The 23,601-nt window shown below is 36.7% G+C and overlaps 1 protein-coding gene across 12 annotated transcripts in view; it reads right to left on the bottom strand.

Annotated features, from left to right (window-relative positions):
• LOC134530579 (protein FRA10AC1 homolog) overlaps positions 1-23,297 on the bottom strand; it is a 71,870-nt gene extending 48,573 nt beyond the window's left edge. For 3 of the 12 annotated variants that reach the window (XM_063365545.1, XM_063365543.1, XM_063365538.1), the window contains exon 1: positions 15,613-15,855. Coding sequence is in view for 3 of the 12 variants with exons in the window: in XM_063365538.1 (XP_063221608.1) it covers positions 15,613-15,762 (150 nt within the window). In the remaining 9 variants the exon portion in view is untranslated. The other 9 variants (XM_063365546.1, XM_063365544.1, XM_063365540.1 and 6 more) reach the window with 8 other exon arrangements.
• Between the last annotated feature and the right edge of the window lie 304 nt (positions 23,298-23,601).

The raw sequence follows: 23,601 nt of genomic DNA, 5'->3' as shown, positions 1-23,601 counted from the left end.
CACAGTTTTGTTTTTAATGTTTAGGAATAATACGTTTAATGTTTTAGGAATAAACTACGTACTCAGAATTTCCTTGAAAATAAATACAAATTCAAATCAGTTTCATTCTTTAACTTTGAAAAACACACATCAAAATTAAAGTAAGTAATTGTCTGCTGAAGGAGCACCATACTAAAAAAAAGCAAACACCCAAAAACAGATCTATTCAGTTCCTTAATTTCTTTCTAATAATAATGTTAAGGCACATTCAGATATTTTCAAGAACTTCAAATGTAATTACTGTAACAATTTTACATTCAGTTGTGTATTGACTAGGCTGCTGCCATGCTTGATTTCTGGTAAAGTTTAAATAACAAATAATAACAAATAACGTAAATTTGTTTTGTGCTTTAATAGCACAGCAGAGACTGTTTTCAACAAGAGATATCCCTGATCCTGTTGTCGGCACTCAACTATTTACTTGATACATACAAGCTGCAACATGATCCTGTGGTTTTTCAGAGATTTTAAGGAATACAGCATTACCAAGATGTTTTCTAAACAATAGGATGTTTGATGTCAGTACATTACGGTCAGGACCCTTTACTTACTCTATGGTCAGGACCAAGACTGTTTTCCACCCTAATAGTGGAAAACAGATTAGGGCTGAAAACAGTTTCGGCACTGGCCGTAACATACTTACTGTACTAATATTAAAAATTCCTGTCTTTTAGAAAAGATTTTTGTAAAACCACAGGATCATGTTGCAAATAAAATCAAGTAAACAGTCTCATAAAGCTATTAAAGCACAAAACAAATTTACATCACTCTATTTAAATCACAGGTAATATTTACAATTAATTTTCAGTATTTTCACCATTCTTTAACTCGAAAATACGATATTCGTATGTGCTTGGAATTGTAATATTCAACATTTGCCGAGACTCAACCATGATAGCGGCCAGGATACCGCACAGGCAAACGTAAAATGGTTAATTACAAGTACAGTTCTTGAAAACATCTGAATGTGCTTTGATATTATGATTAAACATAAATTAAGGAACCGATAAATCCATTTTTTTGTATTTGCCTTTATTTTTTAGTATGGCACCCTTACAGTAGACAATTACCAGAAAATCATTTATTCTGCCACTAAAGTAATGTGCGCTAAATGGCAGTTAAAAAAATTGGAGCACAGCACAGCGAGAAGTTCAGGCCGGTCTACATTTGCAGCAGCATTGTAAAGCAAAGATACGTGGAAATTGAATGTACACAAATAGATAGCAGCTACTACATAGGAAAACAGTGCACGCACAGAAAAGCAGCATGCAAACGGCGTACACAAAGTTATTAAACTCTTAACATTTCTCATGCTGTGTGCTGAATTTCTGTGCATGACCAATCAACATAAAATACATCATAGATAAAATTTTAAACATGGTATTTATTTGCGAGGCAAAGCATTGTAGTTAATCATTCCTAGTCGTTCAAAACTAAATGGCAAAATCAAATGTTGATTTAGGTAATCAACTGCTTCATATAATAATATGTGACAAAATGCACACATTATAAAATTGAAATTTGTATAAAAATAAAGGCAGGAAATAGTTGGAATTCTTCGAAATGCTTTGTTGTGTGTGAATGTATCTTTGAATTCTATGTTGAGCGTACTAGAGGTGTAAAAGTAACGAAAAAATGTGTACCCGTATGTATTCGTTACTATAACAATTAGTACTCGTTACTTTCGTATCGTTACTCGTTACTTCTGATACCGCATGACATGGCACATGCTATGTTATGTAACAGCATCTAAGTCGTATTTCGTACGCGTACAGTATGACGTCGCGTAAATAAAAATAAATCGAATATAAACAATTAAAAATATTTGATAATTAACAGCTTTTGTTAACCAAGAAACAATCAACTCTCATTAGAGCGGCTTTATTATAATATATCTTTTAAGATAAGAACATAAAACGTGAAAATACACGATTATAAAAAACAAAAACATACATATTTATAATTTGTAAAAAATACTTTCTTACGTTGTTTCTGTTCGAATCTAAAACTTTGTCTACACACACAATATCTTTAATAAACAGTAAAAAACTTGGACGACGAATTTCCAAATTGAACTTTTATTAATAAACAAACATCGTTCTTTGTAACGAATACACGCGCGCATGCGTGAAACATACGAAAGATGCGAGTAACGAAATGCATTCGTGTGTAACGTTTCGTTACTCGTTACTAGATGCCGCACCCGTTACTCAGTAACGAATACATACGGTTTGCTACAGCTCTAGAGCGTACGTGACCATGCTATTTTCATGCTGTTGGCATGATATTGTGAATGTAGCCTAGGCTTTAGGAGTTCGTAAATTTCATGTGCGCCATGAAGGTGCTGTTCTGCTGTGTGTATGCTATTTTCAAATGTTCAGCTGTTATCTGTACATTCAACTTCCGTGCATCTATGCTGTGCACGTGCTACTGCGAAAGTTGCCTAGTCTTTAGACCCATTCTACAATGACATGAAAACGGTGATGTAACACATAAATGGAGACAGATCGCATGGTAAACTGTTTCTATGGTGTACTGCAACATGTTTGTTTTGACAGTTTAATTATTTATTATTATTTACGATTTATTTTATTTTTGTTTGCTCTATGTATAATATCATTTATTTTCAGAAACGGCAATATTTGGTTATGTATGTCTATGGAAAAGTGATTCTTTGGATTTTTACCGGACTATTTGAACGAGGTATTGTTGATACCCCTCTAAGGACTAATGGACTTGAAAACTGTAAACGGTAAAATTAACGCCGTAATTTTATTATGTAAATTATTAATTTTAATATTTATGTATTTGAATTTTAAGTGAAATTTTGTTATCCGCGCAATTGTTGCGTTCGGAGTTTACGTTTTCGGTAAGAAATTAGGTAACTGAAACGGTCCTTTTGGCCAATCACGGGCCACCATTTAAAAGTGAGTCTTACTGGTTATTTTGAGGAAACTAGTAAGAAAGAGAGTTCTACAATGGCCAGCTGAATGAGCGGCAACTTCGTGACGTCGGCGAATTTAAATCCTGAAAATTAGCTATCTAGCATCAGGCATCCCGGATAGTGGATGATAATTATGAACCATTAGGGAGTTCAGAACATTTAAATAGGATTTATCTAAAAAGATAAATATCATAGGAGTGATTAACGTGAGTAATAAAAGTGCCCAGATTTTTTGTGCCCTAATCTTATGCACGAATCACGAAACTCCCGTTTTTACGTCACATCGTCGCCGAAACTTATTATAAACATTGATTTCATGAATTAAATTGACTTTATAGAGGATTTAAATAATACTTGGACATAAATTTTACGAATTTACACATTAATTAACAGACTCAGTGGTCCTATAGATGAGAGGCTCTGAGCTCTGCCGATGATTTTGAACCTATCTAGCCGAGGTAAATTGATTTAAGTTCCCTAAAAAAAAAAAACATTAATTAAAAACTGTGTAGTGTCAACGAACCCGAATTAAGACTTTTGAAAATATTTAAATGTGCGCAACATAACTCCTGGTAATTGAACTTTTATTGAATTACTATGATGTCACCGTTAAGTTAGGTTGTTGTTTTGGGATATGAATAATAATTAAATATATTAATAAGATTGAAATCTTTTAAATCGTTTTTACATTGGAAATAAAATAATTCTATATTTAATATTCACAGTGTTGTGTTGTGTTATTTGTAATTCCACCTACTCCAGTGTGTATTTATGTATGTTCCATATCAATCAAATAACACCTAACTGTGACTTACCTTATGTCAACATTACCAGTGAAGAGTCACACAATTTAAGAAATCTAATTTATTACACAGTTTTATTCAGCCCAACGTTTAAGTGTGTGTGTGGAGCCTACTAAGCAGCACGAAAGTAGCTCTACATATTTAATTGGCTACCCTAGCGGGGCCTAAACAACTAAGAAGGTTCCCGCACATATTTATTTGGCGCCCATACGGTGGGGCCGATTTTGAGGTTAAGGGACACCTCAACAATTTTTTTGTGTAAATTCTGTACCATCCGAGTACTGTGTGCAAGTGCACTATTTGTGTAACGCATTATTTTTTTCAATTACTTCCTTGCACACCACTATGGCCGACGAACAAAACAAATACTTTCTTAGAGAAAGATCACGAAGTGTAGGGGAGGAGTTTGCTACTGCACAAACCTCAAGCAGTGAGTCGAATCCTTCATCATCTGCAGGGAATTCGCCTGTAGTCACCTGTGAGGAAAGGTTAGGGCGGCTCACATCTCCCCTAATCATGGAGCAGGAAAACATAAATGACACTGTCCTACACACAATTGCACCCCAGGATAGCACTCCTACTCCACCACCAGTGACACTAGAGTCACTGATGCAGATCTTGCTGCAGACAAATGCTCAGATGAAGCAGAACGACTCTAAATTGGAAAAAAACAACACCGTTCTCACTGAAAAACTAGAGCAAAACAACACTGCTCTCACTGAAAAACTAGAGCAAAATAACATCAATCTCACGGCTGAGTTGAGGGCTGGATTGGAACAGACCAATGCTGCCATGGAACAGAACAATGCCAGCCTAAGGAATCTCGAGCACAGCATCGAGGTTAGACTCTTGCAACAACATGAGGAGATTCAGCAGATAGCCGAACAGGTCTCCCAATACAACAGCAGGGTAGATGGGTTGGAATCCCACGTCACGTCCCTGAGGAACATGATGGCCAACGAGCATCGAGGACAGGCCAACGCCAGGGAAGAGGTGCGTGAGCACATCCAGCACCTGGAGAGTAGGCTTGGTGACTTCGAGGTGGCCACAGCTACGCTGAGGGACAGGTTTGAAAATCTATCTGTCCAACCGAGCCCTACAGCTGCATCAGCTGGTAGTATAGGCCAGGCCCAGGCAAGCGAGTGCCATGGACCTACTGTTCCAACACTGCCCACCACAAGCAAGCAACAGGGCGGCACCGAGTGCTACACTGAGCACCTGCCCCAGGAACCGTCACGTGTCACCCCCATCACTCATCGGCCAAGTAGCAGGACGTTTGTAAACACGTCGAGTATGGACCCTGCTACTCTGATCCACCACCCGGCCAAGCATTGGGCAGAGGCCATGCCCACGTTTTCAGGAAGGGTTACCGAGAACCCTATACGGTTCTTGAAGCGCTTTGAGGAATATGCGGCCACGTTCAATCTCAGCGAGGCTGAGGTACTAAAATGCCTCAACAGTGCGTTGAAAGGGCAGGCTTTCTACTGGTGGGAAATGTTGAGTGCAACCACCAGTAGCTACAATCACTTCCAGGCCATGTTCCGCCAGCAGTATTGGAGTCTGCGCATTCAGAGCAATCTGCGTGCCCAGCTCCATACTGAGAGGTATGACCCCAGGAAGGGCACAACGCTGGAAGCCCACCTCTCAACAATGTTTGAGAAAACTAGATACCTCGACTTGCCCATGACGGACGAGGAGTTCGTAGCGGCAATACTCACTCAGTTGCCGCTGCGCTACCAAAAGCAGTTGTCCGGCCTGACGTACCGAGACGTCACAGAGTTCAGAGAGAGGCTCCTGAACTACGACAAGCTGGAGAAAATGGACAGGACGCCAGCACCCAAGGAGGACCACGAGAGGGTACCCCAGCAGAACCGCCAGCCACCCCTGAATAACTATTGGCAAAACAGGGACAACAAGCCAAGGGACAACCGTCAGGCAGCTGTCCACACTATGACGTGGCAACCCAAGGGCAGAGAGCAAAGCTCATATGGCCGGTACGCTATGAGCCAACGCAAAGGCCCCTACAACAAGAGGAAGACCTGGTGGTCAAATACGAAGAACTATCATAGCGACGAAGAGATGTACCAGCGCAAGAGGAAGGACGACCGCAACGACAACCGCCGCCGCTCCTACTCGCCTGAAGTACGGCCTCCCAGGGAGTCCCGTGACCGACGCCCAAGATCCTCGTCTGAAGACGAGAGAGAGTACGCGAGGAAGTACCGCAAGACGGAGGAACCTCGATACCAGGGCCGGCACGAAGAAACCCGAATGCCACCCCACCATTATTCCCCCCAGACGACAGAGAATCATGGCGGCCAAGCCCATAATAGCCAGTTCTCTGGAAACAAGCAACGCTACCAGAACGCGACATTTCCACCACCATTCCAGGCGCAGCATCCAGGACATCAAGCTGCATACTACCAGAGAGGGGAAGTGAACCCGGTAGCAGCCGAGTTCAAGGCTGCAGTGTCCAGCGTCGCAGGACCAAGTAATTGGAACCACAAAGAACAACAACAACGTGTTCCAGGTGGACGTGCCAACCAGGGCACGTTAAACTAGAACGGGTTTCAGTTGGATCGCCCCGAACAGAAACCCACTATTCAGGCTCAGGGGTACATAACGACAAAACTCCAATTTACAGCTGCATCAGCTACGATAAATTTATATGCACTGTTATGCTAAGAGAAAGTGAAAGGGACTTTCTCTATAATGAAAATGATGAAAATAGGGTTCATCAAGTTTGTACAGTTTGTCCACATGTGACATTAAAAATTGAAGAATGCAACGTGGATGCATTAATTGACAGTGGCGCTGAAGTCACGTGTATCAGTGAGGAGTTGGTGAACTACCTCGAGCATCAGGGCATCATACTACCCAAGATACCAGTACCAGCACTCAAGATAATTGGAGTGACATCAAGGGCAAGCCCTATTGTAAACAGACAGGTACTGATAACAGTACACGGCCTAGGCAGACCGAAAGACATGACTGCACTAGTTGTGAAAGGCCTAGCAAAACCGCTAATAATAGGCACCGACTTTCTATCACAATTTGGTGTAGTGATAGATTTTAAACTATGTAAAATTCATTCAAATGACTGTGAAACTCCAGTCACACTCACAGGCAAGTGGCATGTGAGGGAAAGTTTTGTGGGAATATTGTACAGTGAACCTATGCACAGGCACATATACAATGCACAAGCAAGTGAGCAACTTCAGGCATCACTTGAAGACATAAGACAGTCACTACAGGAGGTGAAGAGTGTATCACCCAGTCAGCTGCAACAACTGTTTGGTGTACTGGCCAATTTTCAGTCAGTATTTTCTGACAAGCCAGGCAGAAACAGATTCTACCAAACGAAAATTAAAATAAATGAGGAGGCACCGTACCACCGCAAATGCTATCCCATTCCGGTGAAGTACGTTCAGGAAGCCACAGCCTACCTACAACTTATGATTGATTGGAATGTAATCAGGAGAGAAGCAAGCCCCTATGCTAACCCCATAGTTTGTGTGAGTAAACGAGACGGGACAGTAAGACTGTGTCTCGATGCTAGGGAGCTCAACAAAATTACAGTCAAGGACAGGGAAAGTCCCATACAAACGGCAGAAATTTTAAGATTGTATCAAGGTGTGAAGTATCTCACAACCATGGATCTGTCGTCAGGCTATTGGCAGATACCATTAGAACCTAATTCCTGCCAATATACATCATTTCTGTTCAGGAATCAACAGTATGTATTTACAGTTATGCCATTTGGACTGTGTAACGCAGTGGCTGACTTTACGAGATGTCTAGACGCAACCTTAGGACCCGAGTGTCAGGGATTTGCAAGAGCGTATGTCGATGACATATTAATAACATCATCAAATTTTGAAGAGCACATGCAGCATGTTGCCACTGTACTGCACAAATTGCAAGAGGCAGGCATGACTGTGAAAATTAGAAAATCTGTTTTCTGCAGAGAGGAATTACCCTTTTTAGGACACATCCTCACACCTGAAGGCATTAAGACAGCCCCAGACAAGCTGCAGAACATCCAAGAGTTTCCTACACCGAGGAACGTGAAACAGCTAAGAGCGTTTCTTGGAATAATTGGGTTTTACAGGATATACTCCAACCAAGTTGCACAGTGTGCAGTTCCACTGTTCAGCCTATTGAAGAAAGGTCAGGCATGGATGTGGAGTGAAGAGCATGAGCAAGCCTTCCTCAGCCTGAAGAACTTGTTCCTGACTGAACACGTCATCTACCATCCAACCCAAGGGAAGGAATTTCTGTTATACACAGATGCCTCTGACACAGCCCTAGGATGTAAGCTTGCACAGGAGGAAAATGGAATTGAAAAGACTGTAGCAATGGCTAGTCGTACTCTCAACCAAGCCGAGAGAAATTACACTGTTACAGAGCGAGAGGCTCTGGCCATCATATGGGCACTCCAGAAGTACAGGGATCTGCTACTTGGAGAAACAGTGAAATTGTTAACAGATCACCAGGCGTTAACATGCCTTAAGGCAGGCAAGTTATTTGGTAGCCGCCTTACGAGATGGTTTTTGCTACTGCAGGAATATGATATTCATATACATCATATCAAGGGATCTGCCAACACTACTGCAGATTACCTAAGTCGCCTGCATGAACTACAAGAAAGTTCACCATCTACATCAAAACGACAGAAGGAATTTTTAGTGGCACCAATATCCACAGAAATATTTAAAACCAACCCTAAACTCCGAGATATCCTGAAGGATATAAAATGTAAACAACAGGCAGATGAGTACTGCAAAAACACCATCAACCAGCTGCAGAAGCAGTCAGTTGATAATAAAATTCACCAGCATTTCTGTTTGTCAGCAGAAAATGTTTTGTTTGCCCAGTCAAGGAAGAGAGGCATTTTCGAAGATCACTGGAAACCAGTGATACCAGCTGATTTGAGGCAACCAATCACCTGGGAACTACATGTAGCCTTGGGACATGTAGGGAGCAAGAAGCTCATCGAAGCATTAAAGAGGCAAGTGTATTGGCCTAACATGTCACGCTATATAAGTAAGGTCACAAGTGCCTGTGACCTATGTCAGAAGGTGAAACCACCTGGACAACACCTGCATGGAGAATTGCAGCCAATCATTCCAACAGCACCATTGGAATTATTATCAGTTGATTTATTTGGCCCCCTACCACAGTCAAAGGGAGGTGTTAAGTATGTTTTTGTGATGCAAGATGTTTTCACAAAATTCACCAAATTATATGCAATTGTGAACCCAACTGCAAAAGCAGTTATGCAAAAATTAAAAACTTTCGTTGAAGAAATTGGTTTACCTAAAGTGGTATTGTCAGACAGAGGTACCCAGTTTACCAGTGATTTGTGGCAAACAGGAGTCAGAAAATTAGGTGCAATACCTACGACTATCAGTGTACGACATCCACAGAGTAACCCTGTGGAGAGACTCATGAAGTCAATAGGGAGTCTGTTACGTACGCTATGCCATAACTCGCAGCAATCATGGCGAGATAAGTTGCCATATGTAGAGTGCGTTATTAACCATACTGTACATGGTTCTATTGGAGTAACCCCTGGAGAAGCCATGAGCCTGAATAGATCGGTGGCGATCAACCCGAAATATTTACCCCGATGTGAACAAACCCCCAATGAAGAGGAAAAACTACCTACAGGAGAAGAGGTAGAAGCTCTAGTGAAGAGGAAGTTGACAGCAGAAGCTGACATCAGACGCAAGAGGAAACCAGCATCAAAACTAGCAAAATTTAAAATTGGAGACCAGGTACTGAAGAAAACAACTCCAGTAAGCAAGGCCTGGGAACATGTAACCAAGAAATTGTTTTTGTTATTTGAAGGTCCTTATGTCATCACAGACATAGTACAAGAGAATTGCTATGCACTAGCAGAGCCAGCAACAGGCCGACCAGTAGGCCGTTATAATATAACGCAGTTAAGGGAATACAAGAGCCCTACTACTATGTAAGCAGTACCGACCTAAGCTGTGAATGCCTCGTGATGGTACAAGGTGTAGTACCATAAACAGCTGAGAGCAGTCTAAGTGTAAGTTTCAGACCAAGGATCTGAACTGTACAGAGGAGTAAGTGTATGTCACTGTGATTATGTGATCTAGTACGCCATGTGAGGCGTAGTGCAGCCACTGTAATTTGTAATGTTAAGCGGAGGTGTAATTCCCGCTTGTTTCTGTGTAAAGGTGAAGTGAAATGCCACCTATGCAGATATTTACCCTGTGGTTATGCGGAAGTGTAATTCCCGCTATATTGCTGTATTTGAGGTGAAGTGAAATGCCACCCATACAGATGTTATTGTAGCCTGTGAAGCTACCAGTGTACAATGTGTATTGTATTTATGTATCAGTTGGCTTGCACAATTCCTCGTATGAGTATGAACTCAAATGTCACTAAGACATATATTTTAACGCTAGACTAGCCTATACCTATGTGAAGCTGTATGTATGTACTGTGTACTAACAAACGAGAAGGAATTAAGCTTATTTAGTGTCGATGTAACTATGTGGTATGATACCCTATCCTGCTGTGTAGACATATGTAAACACTGGCATGCAAAGCATCTCTAAAAGCACATAACACTTCGCAACTACAAGCAGAATAATATAATGCAGGTTACCTTGATTTATTGATGATGCTGAGTAATCCAATAGGCGTCGTTATGTTGATGATGAGAAATAGAAGAAGCACTAAATTTTCTAATATTTATAGAAGAACTCACTAAGATTTTTAAAACTTCACTATTTTTTTACCATTTCTGGGATGAATTTAGGGAAAAGAATGATCTTTAGGATTGCATTCTACCCAGAATGCAGATTAGAAAAGTATGCACTCATTTCGCATACAAATCCAATCAGATTTAGTTGAAACTTTTAGTTTATTAAACTTTGGATGTCAAGGTATTGACATTTTATGAAATGAAAACACTGAAATTTGAAATCGATGATTTTTAAGGATTTATTGGGAGAAGCCCCTATACAAGAAAATTACGTCGTCTCAACACTATTCACTCGCAGCACTGTTATAGTTGCTTGAGTAGTATTCTTCGAATGATGTGAAGAATAGCGAAGAATGTGGATCTGAAAAACTCAGGATCTAAGCCCTTTGTCGCGAGAAGTGAAGGTACTCCGGCAAACAAGTGTCCACAAGCAACTTCGCCAAACAGAAGTTATAAAATTGGAAAAAACAAGAAAATTTTCTTAAAAGGAAATAAAAAAGATATTGAACATGTGATACCATATGTTAAAAGCTATCCTGATACAGCATGTTTGTGAAACAGCTGATTGGTAAAAGGAACCTTAGCTACACTGAAGCCAGGAGCCTCAGTAGATTACAAGACTCATGTTACTGATAGTAACCAAGATGAGATGAAATGTGAACATTATTCAACCCAGCGAGACCGCTACGGGATGAAAACAAGTAATGAAAGATGAGAAGAGGAAGATAAAGCCTCTACAGCTGTTGAGCTGAGCACAGCAGACTGAAATTGAAAAGTTACTAAGTTGGTAATTGTGTAAACCAACGACTTCTCTGTATGTGAGATGAAAATGGAAACAATGTGTAAAGACACTATGAAATTTTGATTGTACAACCTGTAAACATAATGAAATGTAAATGTTATGATATGTAAATGTTATTATATATATAATTATATATAAATGTTATATTTTATGAGCAATTGTTAATATGGGCCATGTAAACATAATAATGAACTATTAATTGTCAGTATGTACATGATAAGATATATATTCTTTGATGAAAATGTTAACAAGTGTTTTAAAATGCAAATGTAAATTGCAAGCCAAATATGCTGTAGTTAAATGCAGATATTTTAATAATGAAATGTAAACATGTAAGTTACAAACATTGAGTAATGAATAGCAAGTATGTTAGCTATCAATATGTTATTATGAAAAGCAAAACATGTGATGTTTGATATTCAATAATGATATGTATAATGAAATGTTTTGGTGAAATGTATGAAATCTCATGAAATGAGAACACAAACAAGCAAATGCACTGTGATGCATCTTAATCAAGTACGAACTAACAATGTGATATGTTAGTAGCAAGCAAAATCCTAGTATTGAATTTATTGGTTATTGATAACCATGCATTGTTATGCAAGAATTGAGATTTAATAATTAATGGTATTTATTTTTTTTTTTTCTAACAATGATGTTAATAATGAGAATGTTATATGTTAAGCTAGGAATTTTAAGGTTAATTTAAGATATTTTTGTTTTAACGGTGACGTCATAGTGTTCCGCGACAAGTACACAAGTTGTATTGCCTGCAGACACTTGTATTTGCAAGAGTACAAGTACGCACATAGTGATTAAGTTATTCGATTAAGACCCGGACACCTATACTTAAGTCAGGTGCGAAGGTTACACCAGAGTGAGCTAGACGTAGTGCGGTTCGCAACGATTGTGTACCTAACAGTGATGGGAATAGACGAGTGCTTCCTTGTGGGAAGTGGTGACCTCGCCCCACGCAATCAGGACCGCAGACGCCACGACGCCGTCTCGCGCGTAGTCGTGAGGCAGGGCGGCTGGACGCCGCCACATCAGCAGTTGATGACGTCAGCTGCAGTGCCAGATGCCGTGCTGTCTGGTACAGCATCATCGCCCCACGCCAGACCCCGTCGACGCGTGGTGAACCAGGCCAGGTTTGTTGGTCGTTTTGAGGACAGGCGCCGTCTCGACGCCGCTGTCCGCTGCAGGAAAGAGGAGTCGCAGCAAGGATGCAGTCATCACCGCAGGTGGACGTTGGCCCACTGCCGTGACGTGACCTGGAGAACGTCCTATTGTTGACTCACGTGTACATTGCACCCCTTCGGATCCTTTTAGTGAATCATACTCACAGTAAGTAAGTCCTCCCGAGTCCTTCTCAACAGGAGCGGCTCAAGGCAGAAGCTGTCGGAGAGCAGCAGCAGTTCCAGCCTTCGAAGATTTTGCACTGCAAAATCCGTGAACTTCTTCGCGCAGGTCTGTTAGCAGCGACGACCCGATAAAAAGTGTTTAAAAAGGCGCGATTTTCAGGCGCGCAACGGTAAAAAACGAATCGAGGAGGAGAGGTAGTCTCTCTCAAGTTGTTTTTTTTGTTTGTCGTTTGGTGCGCGCGTTGCTAGGCAACGAAGAGTGTTGTGTATTGTGCGACGGAGAAAGAGAAGTGCCAATCACATTGCACCGTTTTGAACAGGTCAAAGAGCACTGTTCAATGTAATTGACAAGGGCGGCAAAATCTGTACTGCAACATGTTTGTTTTGACAGTTTAATTATTTATTATTATTTACGATTTATTTTATTTTTGTTTGCTCTATGTATAATATCATTTATTTTCAGAAACGGCAATATTTGGTTATGTATGTCTATGGAAAAGTGATTCTTTGGATTTTTACCGGACTATTTGAACGAGGTATTGTTGATACCCCTCTAAGGACTAATGGACTTGAAAACTGTAAACGGTAAAATTAACGCCGTAATTTTATTATGTAAATTATTAATTTTAATATTTATGTATTTGAATTTTAAGTGAAATTTTGTTATCCGCGCAATTGTTGCGTTCGGAGTTTACGTTTTCGGTAAGAAATTAGGTAACTGAAACGGTCCTTTTGGCCAATCACGGGCCACCATTTAAAAGTGAGTCTTACTGGTTATTTTGAGGAAACTAGTAAGAAAGAGAGTTCTACAATGGCCAGCTGAATGAGCGGCAACTTCGTGACGTCGGCGAATTTAAATCCTGAAAATTAGCTATCTAGCATCAGGCATCCCGGATAGTGGATGATAATTATGAACCATTAGGGAGTTCAGAACATTTAAATAGGATTTATCTAAAAAGATAAATATCATAGGAGTGATTAACGTGAGTAATAAAAGTGCCCAGATTTTTTGTGCCCTAATCTTATGCACGAATCACGAAACTCCCGTTTTTACGTCACATCGTCGCCGAAACTTATTATAAACATTGATTTCATGAATTAAATTGACTTTATAGAGGATTTAAATAATACTTGGACATAAATTTTACGAATTTACACATTAATTAACAGACTCAGTGGTCCTATAGATGAGAGGCTCTGAGCTCTGCCGATGATTTTGAACCTATCTAGCCGAGGTAAATTGATTTAAGTTCCCTAAAAAAAAAAAAACATTAATTAAAAACTGTGTAGTGTCAACGAACCCGAATTAAGACTTTTGAAAATATTTAAATGTGCGCAACATAACTCCTGGTAATTGAACTTTTATTGAATTACTATGATGTCACCGTTAAGTTAGGTTGTTGTTTTGGGATATGAATAATAATTAAATATATTAATAAGATTGAAATCTTTTAAATCGTTTTTACATTGGAAATAAAATAATTCTATATTTAATATTCACAGTGTTGTGTTGTGTTATTTGTAATTCCACCTACTCCAGTGTGTATTTATGTATGTTCCATATCAATCAAATAACACCTAACTGTGACTTACCTTATGTCAACATTACCAGTGAAGAGTCACACAATTTAAGAAATCTAATTTATTACACAGTTTTATTCAGCCCAACGTTTAAGTGTGTGTGTGGAGCCTACTAAGCAGCACGAAAGTAGCTCTACATATTTAATTGGCTACCCTAGCGGGGCCTAAACAACTAAGAAGGTTCCCGCACAATGGAGACGGACCTGTACAGATCATCTCGGCAATGCTGAGCTCTTCCATTATGCGACCAATAGAAGCAGAGATTTGGGATGCGGTGGAAGACACATTTGTTTATGTTCTAAATACATTAAAAATTGTTCAGGTACAAGAATATCTACTGTTCTATTATTAATTTGACGTTTATTTTTATTATTTATGTAAATTCTGCCCGTGCTATAATTTAAAGCATAATATATTAATCCTTGAAATGCAATTTCATTAGTTGACATTTGTTACGTTTCCATACATTGTGAAAGGAGCAGACGTGATAGTGAAATGTTACGTGGGATACGTCTCCGTGTCCGTGATGTTACTGAGTAACGGGTGCGGCATCTAGTAACGAGTAACGAAACGTTACACACGAATGCATTTCGTTTTCGTTACTCTCATCTTTCGTATGTTTTACGCATGCGCGCGCTTATTCGTTACAAAGAACGATGTTGTTTATTAATAAAAGTATAATTTGGAAATTCGTTGTCCAAGTTTTTTACTGTTTATTAAAGGTATTGTGTGTGTAGACAAAGTTTTAGATTCGAACAGAAACAACGTAAGAAAGTATTTTTTACAAATTATAAATATGTATGTTTTTGTTTTTTATTATCGCGTATTTTCACGTTTTATGTTCTTATATTAAAAGATATATTATAATAAAGCCGCTCTAATAAGATTTAATTGTTTCTTGGTTAACAAAAGCTGTTAATTATCAAATATTTTTAATTGTTTATATTCGATTTATTTTTATTTACGCGACGTCATACTGTACGCGTACGAAATACGACTCGATTCGTTGCTGTTACATAACATAGCATGTGCCATGTTATGCGGTATCAGAAGTAACGAGTAACGATACGAAAGTAACGAGTATTGATTGTTATAGTAACGAATACATACGGGTACACATTTTTTCGTTACTTTTACACCTCTACGTGATACAGTAGAACGGACTGTACCACACATAATGATTAAACAATGAAGTACTAAAATCGAAACATTCAATTTGATGAATATTTAGTGCGCTAACAAAACTTAGATTGAACAATCAATTTAGTAAACATTTATATTTCATAAATAAAACAAAACTCAATATACACAATATCAACAGCAATAAGGCCGAAACTTACCGAAACGCTTGGTATGACACGTATTTTTGAAGGCAAATTCTTATGGGCTCCGTCTCTTCCAAATATGTCGATAACTTCAACTCTTCCAAAATCACTAGAACTGCATAAACGACACACATATGACATTCTTTGAACTCTTTCACAACACATTCTTAACGTCAAAACACCAAAACATTTGGAAAATGTTTACTATCACAGATACAAACATAGAACAATAATAAAAAGCATAAAAGAAAAGTTTAATCAATTACAACATTGTTCGTTTCGTTTCGATGTGTAGTTAAACTCACGGTCTTAGAAACCAGGTCTGGACACAAGCGTATTTTCTTGACCCCCTTATTGACGGATTTAGTTCATAAAACTGCCGTTGGCGCCACAAGACAGTGGTCCGGTTTTAACATTGTGCTTTATGAACTTTTTTTAGTTAATTGCATTTAAATGATAATTACACATACTTGGCAGCGTTTTTTAAAAACTCAATGAGAGATGTAGGTATTATAAAACATTTTTCCAACGTTATAAAGAATTTATGTGCACAGTTCAAGAAAATGGCTAATGTTGATGTTTGATAGGTTATGTTTGTTATTGTTTTGAAAGATTATTTTCATAACTTTATAACGTCGGTCAACTACGCGCTATTGAAAATCGTGATTCGTAATGCTAATATTTTAATGCTTTTTTTCTGGGAGTTATATATGTAGTGTTTAATTAGACACAGTAGTCTAATAACTCTCCTATATACAAAATTTCCGTTACGAAAATAAAGTAACAGTTTGTGTAAAAGTACCAATTTCTGTGAAACTAATTATAACAAGAGCTTAAACTATGTCGCAAAATAAAATTGCAGTGAAAAGTTTGCCTAGTAAAAAATTGTTTAACAGTGGCTACAGGCCATTTCATTCCTCCATTCCTCTTATTTGTAGTACTTTGGATGATCAGCAAATGAATGCCGGGGAGTGTTCCAGGCTGTGGATGATTATTATTATTATTATTATCATAGCTGCAATTGGGTACAGAAGTGCCCGGTGGCAAGCATTCGCCCTACTTTTCCCGCACTCTTCTTCTGAACTTGTAATTTTTATACCAAATATTTATTACGTTTTTATCTAAGCTGCCACCCAAAGTACTTTTTGTCCAAATTAGGTCCCCAAAAATGTTTAGCTCCAGACCACCACCACCTAGAATGCCTGGTTGATCAGAAAAAGTAGAATTATAAAACTTACCAAGTAATGTGATAAAGAATGTAAAAATAATATTAATAATCAACATTGATGTTTGTTTTTAAAACACTTATAAGTAAGAATGCAGCTGTAAAAAAAGTATTAAGATTTCTTCAAAATTTGTAGGTGCAAGCATGTGGGTGCAAGGTTTAAAAATTTCGTTCATTGACTCAGTGTGACCCTTTGGGAAGCAGAGTGACACAAATAAATTGTTCTTACAATCCGCCAGCTATTTTCCTGGAATTAACAGTTTCCCTTACTGTTTTAGATTTGGCATTCACTGCAACCTTTTAACATCGTACTTCATTTCATTATATTTAGATTGTATTTTGCATATATTGAGATAACACATTTCCTCCCATTTCATAACCTTTTCACTTTTGAAAATCAAGACATAATAAAGGAACTTCAGTATAGTTTCAATAACACAGATGCAGTTTGCTTGTTTCAACGATAACTAGGTATGTTGTTATCTAGGATTTCTTTTTTCCAAGCAGTCACAATATCTTCATGAAAAACAAACATACTACTTTCATAATAAAAATAAGACAGACACACAAGTACTCACAGATTGGTACTTGTAGAAAGCAAAAACACATAGTTTGTACAACACATTTAGGTACTCAACAGATGAAGCTCGCTTAAGCTAGCAAAACCATTGCGACCGCGCTTCCGCACAAAAATGTCAACCAAACTGTGTGCGTGTGTTTAGTTTCTACAAGTACCGATCTGTATATGTATGTCTGTCTTATTTTTAATACGTAATTAGTTTCCTAGTGGCCTTTGTCACGCATTTATACATACTACTTGGTTAATATATAATTTATGATCTACAGAAAATATTAAACATCTTAATGGTCTTTAACCGAAATTACAAAGGAAACTGTAAAAATTTTACAAAATGGAAGGGGAAAGGTGGAAATACACCTAGGAAGTGCAGTTATTTTGCAGTACTAACTGGTAATAAAAAACCATATCTGGAGCAAAAAAATATTCTGATGCACCTAACACTATTTTCCCCCTCTACAATTAATGCAGGGCAAAATTGTTACTAACTCATTTGTTCATGTCAGAGTGGTATTTAAAGCTGAAAGGAAAAGTTACTTAAAGTGTTTTAAAATAATTTCTGAACCATAATTACATCAACTCATCACTAGTCCACAGTCACCACGCATAGGTACAAAATATTGTCTGTAAAACAAATTTATAACAAATTAACAAACAATGCTAAATCATTTGCGACTATTGTTTGAATAATGAGAAAGGTTGAAATTATGACCATGCCCATAATACTATACTAAGTTATGCACTTTAGCATTACCACCAAATCAGGAACACCACCACCGAATTTCAGAAAAATAGACAAGTTCTATAGCATGTAACGGTAACTGCTCTTTTGAACAATAAATTTTAACTGAACTGAAAAAGTTTTCCCCGCTGAACATTGGTACAAAAACACAGCGTATTGCATTACTCACAAGTCAATGTTCAGTATGTAATGTCCAGTAACTCTAATTTGCAATGTAGGGATTTTAATATAACTAATGGAATTACGTAACTTAATAGCAAGTAAGTACAAATAAATATTTTAAAATCCATATATGTAAACTTCTTGAAAAATTGTGTAGATATCATCCTTCATGGCATGCTATTACACAGTCTGTCAAATGTATCATTTGTGGAATGAATATGTGTTGTGTATTCTTCTAAATAATTTTTTTATGCATTCAATGAGAGTGAGCTGTAAACATGCACGAGACATAATGTGTGTGATTAAACACGTGCTTGAACAGTCTTAGGAGCAGGAAATGAGGGCTAATTCAGTTAGGTTTTGGTTTGCTATTTTGTTTATTTGCATCAAATCCAGATTATTCCTGTATAGTGAAATATACACAATGGTATTGGAGAAGCCACGTTTTACAATTAAACATACATCAAATAATACATGTTATCAATTAAAATAATATTTTACATAATCTTAAGATGCTTACATAAGTATATTATAATATAAATAAAATGATGACATGTTTACATGGTGTGAAACATTTTGAGCAGAGTACAAAGATCAGCAGAACATAACATCAAAATTTTATAAACTATTGCCATGTGCCCTAACTTGCTATTAGCATAAAAAAAACTTATGAGTTTAGGTACTTATTTAAAAACATGTTATGAAATGAAAATTTTATTACAAATCATATTATATATTTACAGAAAATAAATTATGTTAAGACTATTTAGGGAGATGTACTACATAATTACAAAGATAAATGCACGATACAAAAATCACACAAAAAAAACATTTTTTAGTCCTACGACTGGGAGATATACTCTTATATTTCTAGAACTCTCAATTATTTTCAATAACACAAATGCAGTACCTACCATCTTGCTTGGTTAAAATATAACTGAACAGCATTGTTACTAAGCTTTTTATTCTTCAAGCTGTTACAATATCTTTATGAAAAACATGCACACTTACTTTGTTAATATATAATTTATGATCTATAGAAAATACTTAACAACTTAATAGTCTTCAGGCCAAAATACAAACGAAACTGTAATAAAACTTTGATAATGGAAGGGGAGGTGGAAATACATGTTAAGTCCCAGTACCAACTGTCTATAAAAAAACTGTATCTGGTATAACAAAATAACTATTTTTATGTGTCCAACATTATTTTTCCCCTTCAATTATTATTGTTATTAATGCTGGGAAATTAGTCACTTTCTTATTTGTTCCTGATGGCACAATGGTATTTAAGAATGAAAGGAAAAGTTCCTTAAGTGATAGCAAATTATTTCCAACCCAAAATTGCATCAACCAATCACCAGTCTGCTGTCCCTGAACATTGGTACAAAAATATTGTTTGTTTAATAAAATTTATGTAAAAAAATGTTCGATCATTTGTTGAGAACACCATCACCAATCTTCAGAACAATATTGACGAGTTCCATAGCATGTAAGTGATTTTAGAACAATAATTTGAAATGAACTAAACCAATTTTCCCTGCCGAACTTAAGTACAAAAACACAGCCTGTTTTAAAAATTATTATAAAAATATTATGCTCAATCGTTTGTGTGCAGTTTAAAATAAAGAGAAAGCAGATTAACTATTTACAGGAGAATAAACCCTTCAATACCCATGAACCCTACTCAGGTTTATGAATTTTTAAAACATTTTTTTATTCAACTACATCACTACCTACTTCCTAAAGGTTTAAAAATTCGGATAGTTTAATAACTATTATTATTGATAACAGATTTTTAATTTCATAAAAAAAACTTCTTTTGAACTGATATTTTAGTGCATCAGTTCATAATTTGCAAATATACAACTAAAACAGCCTTAAATGTACCTATATTTGCACATGACATATTTTCTGTGCGAAAACATCAATTAATTCTAACAAACATCCACAACAAAAAAAACCTATAACAGTGCATTACTATTAAATTGCTGAGTATTCTCATTTAATAATGAACAAAGGGTCATCCCAACATCTTTCTACGTATCTAAGCACCACAGACCTGATCCAGGAGATTGCAGATGATAGACAATCCCTCTATTGAGTTCTTTATACATAGTAACTTTTCTACGAAAAAACATAATAAACCTATACGTATAGCTTACTTGCCACTATTTTGACAGCCCTGAAGGTATTATGCAACTGTGGAAACAGTCGACTTATCACTAAATAACTGTTAGTACTTTGGTTGCAAATAATAGGGTTATTTGAGCTACTATGTTATTTTGAATAAAAAGTAAAGTTTAGCTAGTGTACTGATTATCAATTTTTAAAGTGTTCATTTTTATGATAATCATGAGACAACATTTTCATGTACATTTTTCAAGTTGTTTGATAAATATACCAAACAAAATATTGCGAAGGAAAAACTGAACTAATAGATAAAATAACTCGTTTACAGAAACTATAGACAAATAAACTCACTAGAATTTAATTTTCATACCCCTACATGGTAAATATGAATAGATATATAAACATATTACATGTACACAAATCAGCAAGAAATAATTACAAAATACTTATGTAGCAATGCAGCTTCAATGAAATGTTTCTCGCCTACGAAATTACTACTTTTTAATATGAAGTCCTTCCTCGGAATTGCTGCCTGCCACAACAATCGGCGTTGTTCATGTTTGGGTGCACTGAACACGACACTTGTCAAATGAACGGTCGCAATTTGTTTTACAACCTGGAGCAAAAACGCGATTTGGCATTGTACAGCACGATGAATTATTTGAACTTGGTTAAAAAAATTAGAAGGTTCACATTACTTCAAAAACTGCCTCCAATAACCTCTCCACCATCCCGCCCCAAACAGAAAAATCAACATTACTCAAAACTTGCACACTTCAATGTTCAGTTTGGTGCGCATACATAACTTTTTTAATATAAATAATAAACATCAAAAATATAAAACAACTACCCTTCTTGACAAACGAGTATTTCTGATTTATATAAAACAATTCCTATTGTCAACACGCTAAAACCGGACCACTGTCTTGTGGCGCCAGCGGCCGTTTCATGAACTAAATCAGTCAATAAGGGGGTCAAGTTGAATGCATGGCAAGATAGACAAGTGTCCAGACCTGTAGTTCTAAGGCCGTGGTTAAACTCTTTTGAGCTTTTAAATCTTTTACGTTTGATTCACCATAAAAATATTTTCAAGATAAAAAAATAAATATGTCCTATCAAAAAAGATAACACACAGCAAAATAAAAAGTTTGTAAGTTATTACATAGACTCCATAAGTTCTAATGAACAAACATAAGTTAGGGTTGTGTCAGAGCGCAGAGGGTTTTTTTTTTTTTTTTTACCAATGTTGCTATCCATCGGCATTGAGATGTCGATGGCTTAAAGCACAGTCATTGTATGTCCACTTTTTTTGGAAATTGAGGTTATGCTTTTATATGAAAGTTCAAGTTCATAGCTACTTCCTGCACAAATATTGTAAGTCGAAAACAATAATAAAGTATTAAAAAATGAACTGGAAAAAAAACTGTATGTCCATTCTTGATCATTATTTATATGCACACATGTTGTATGTCAACATTTTCAGCTATATTTTAACACTGAGCCATTTTCCAATAGGCATAAACATTGTATGTCCACCATAGCATGGACATGCAATACTTGTGCTGGTAATACTCCAGTTTAAAAAGCAGTCTTTTCTGACCTTAAGGGCACAGATATTTTATATCCAGACAAACAATATCTGTGTCGTCAAAAGTCGTGTCTCTATACTAACCTTGAATGCCATTAACATCTCGCAATGTGAGGTAATTGAAGAAGGAGAATACATGTTACTCAAGATGACAATAATTTCTCACAACAGGTACTTCAAAATTTGTCAGATAATGAGTACACAAGTATTCCCAGTTTAGAAACAAATTTGTACATTCAGTATTTAGTCCCAGTAACAAATGACAATGTCAATGGAAACATAAATATTTCTCAAGAGAGTTCAATACATACAGAAGCCTTCGATATGGAAAATCTAATTAACACTACACAATATTCTTCAATGAATCCAATGAACTACCTAATATACTCAACAATAAAGATTTGGCCAAAGGTTTGGAGGAAGAGACAGATAAGCAGGAGGCGCAGCAAAAGGATAACATCCATCGTAAAAGAAAAAGAAAAGCTTATCCAGATTCATGGCAAAGAAATATAAAAAAAAAAAAAAAAACAATGCAGGAGTGGCAAGACATACACAAGTAGAACAGGAAAAATAATAGACGAGAAGGTTTTTCAGCCCATAGTTAATTGTAGCTGTAGATGGTGAACACCAAAATAAGTACTGATGGTGGCCCAGTTCGGTGGCTGAAAATAAAATGGTTAAGATTTGTCAAAGAGCAGCTGTCCATAATCTATTTCAAGTATGAGTTAAGTGATCCCAATTTCTTGGCACTTAACACTTCTAGGACAAACAAGAAATGGAAGCCTATTGTTTGGAATACTATTGAACTTAATCAAAAATACCAAGAAAAGATAGCAGTTTCATTTGCAAAGAAAAAAGATCTCATTCATATGCTGAGAACTGGTGTCATACCATACCTGGTGACTATGCAGCATTTATAGAAGGCATCCCCAGCAAAAAAGGTGTCCGTGACTTGGTTCCACACCAGGAGGATAGTGAAGAAGAGTAGTGGAAGACCCAAAGGACTTAACAATTGTCTGTGATGCTATGTCGCAGAAAATATGTAGCAATTTTGTCTTCGTATACTTACAAATAATTGTGCAGGCCTATATGTTTAAAAAGAAATGTGTGTCGATAATAAGTTCATGATTTTGTTGTTGATTTCTTCAAATGAATAAGAACTACAAAAATAAACCACTTTATACTATTCTATGTTAAAGAAAATAGTAATAGTGTTTAGGGTGAATATTTGAACAAAGTTTATTAAAACATTTGATTAAAAATAAGCGAATGACGATGTTGATTGCTTAAATGAATATTATAATTAAATACCTACTCAAAGAACTTGATATTATATATATATTATACAATATTATTGTTTTAAATTTTGATGAAGAAAATGTGGTGTTTTTGTGTGATTTTTGAACTTAAAAATTACACAAAGTTTAATGAGAAATTATTTTTGGTAAAATGTGGATGATCATTTTTTTGATTCCTCTCAATTGAAATTAAAAATTCTTTAATATAATATTTAAAATTTATTAAACTAGCATGGTATTATTACTGTCATTAACTTAACAAGAGATAATAAGTGCACT

This window comes from Bacillus rossius, chromosome 3 (assembly GCF_032445375.1).
Source record: "Bacillus rossius redtenbacheri isolate Brsri chromosome 3, Brsri_v3, whole genome shotgun sequence".
Taxonomy (NCBI): domain Eukaryota; kingdom Metazoa; phylum Arthropoda; class Insecta; order Phasmatodea; family Bacillidae; genus Bacillus; species Bacillus rossius.
The sequence above is the reverse complement of the archived record's forward strand: the minus strand, read 5'-3'. Positions and strand labels throughout refer to the sequence as shown.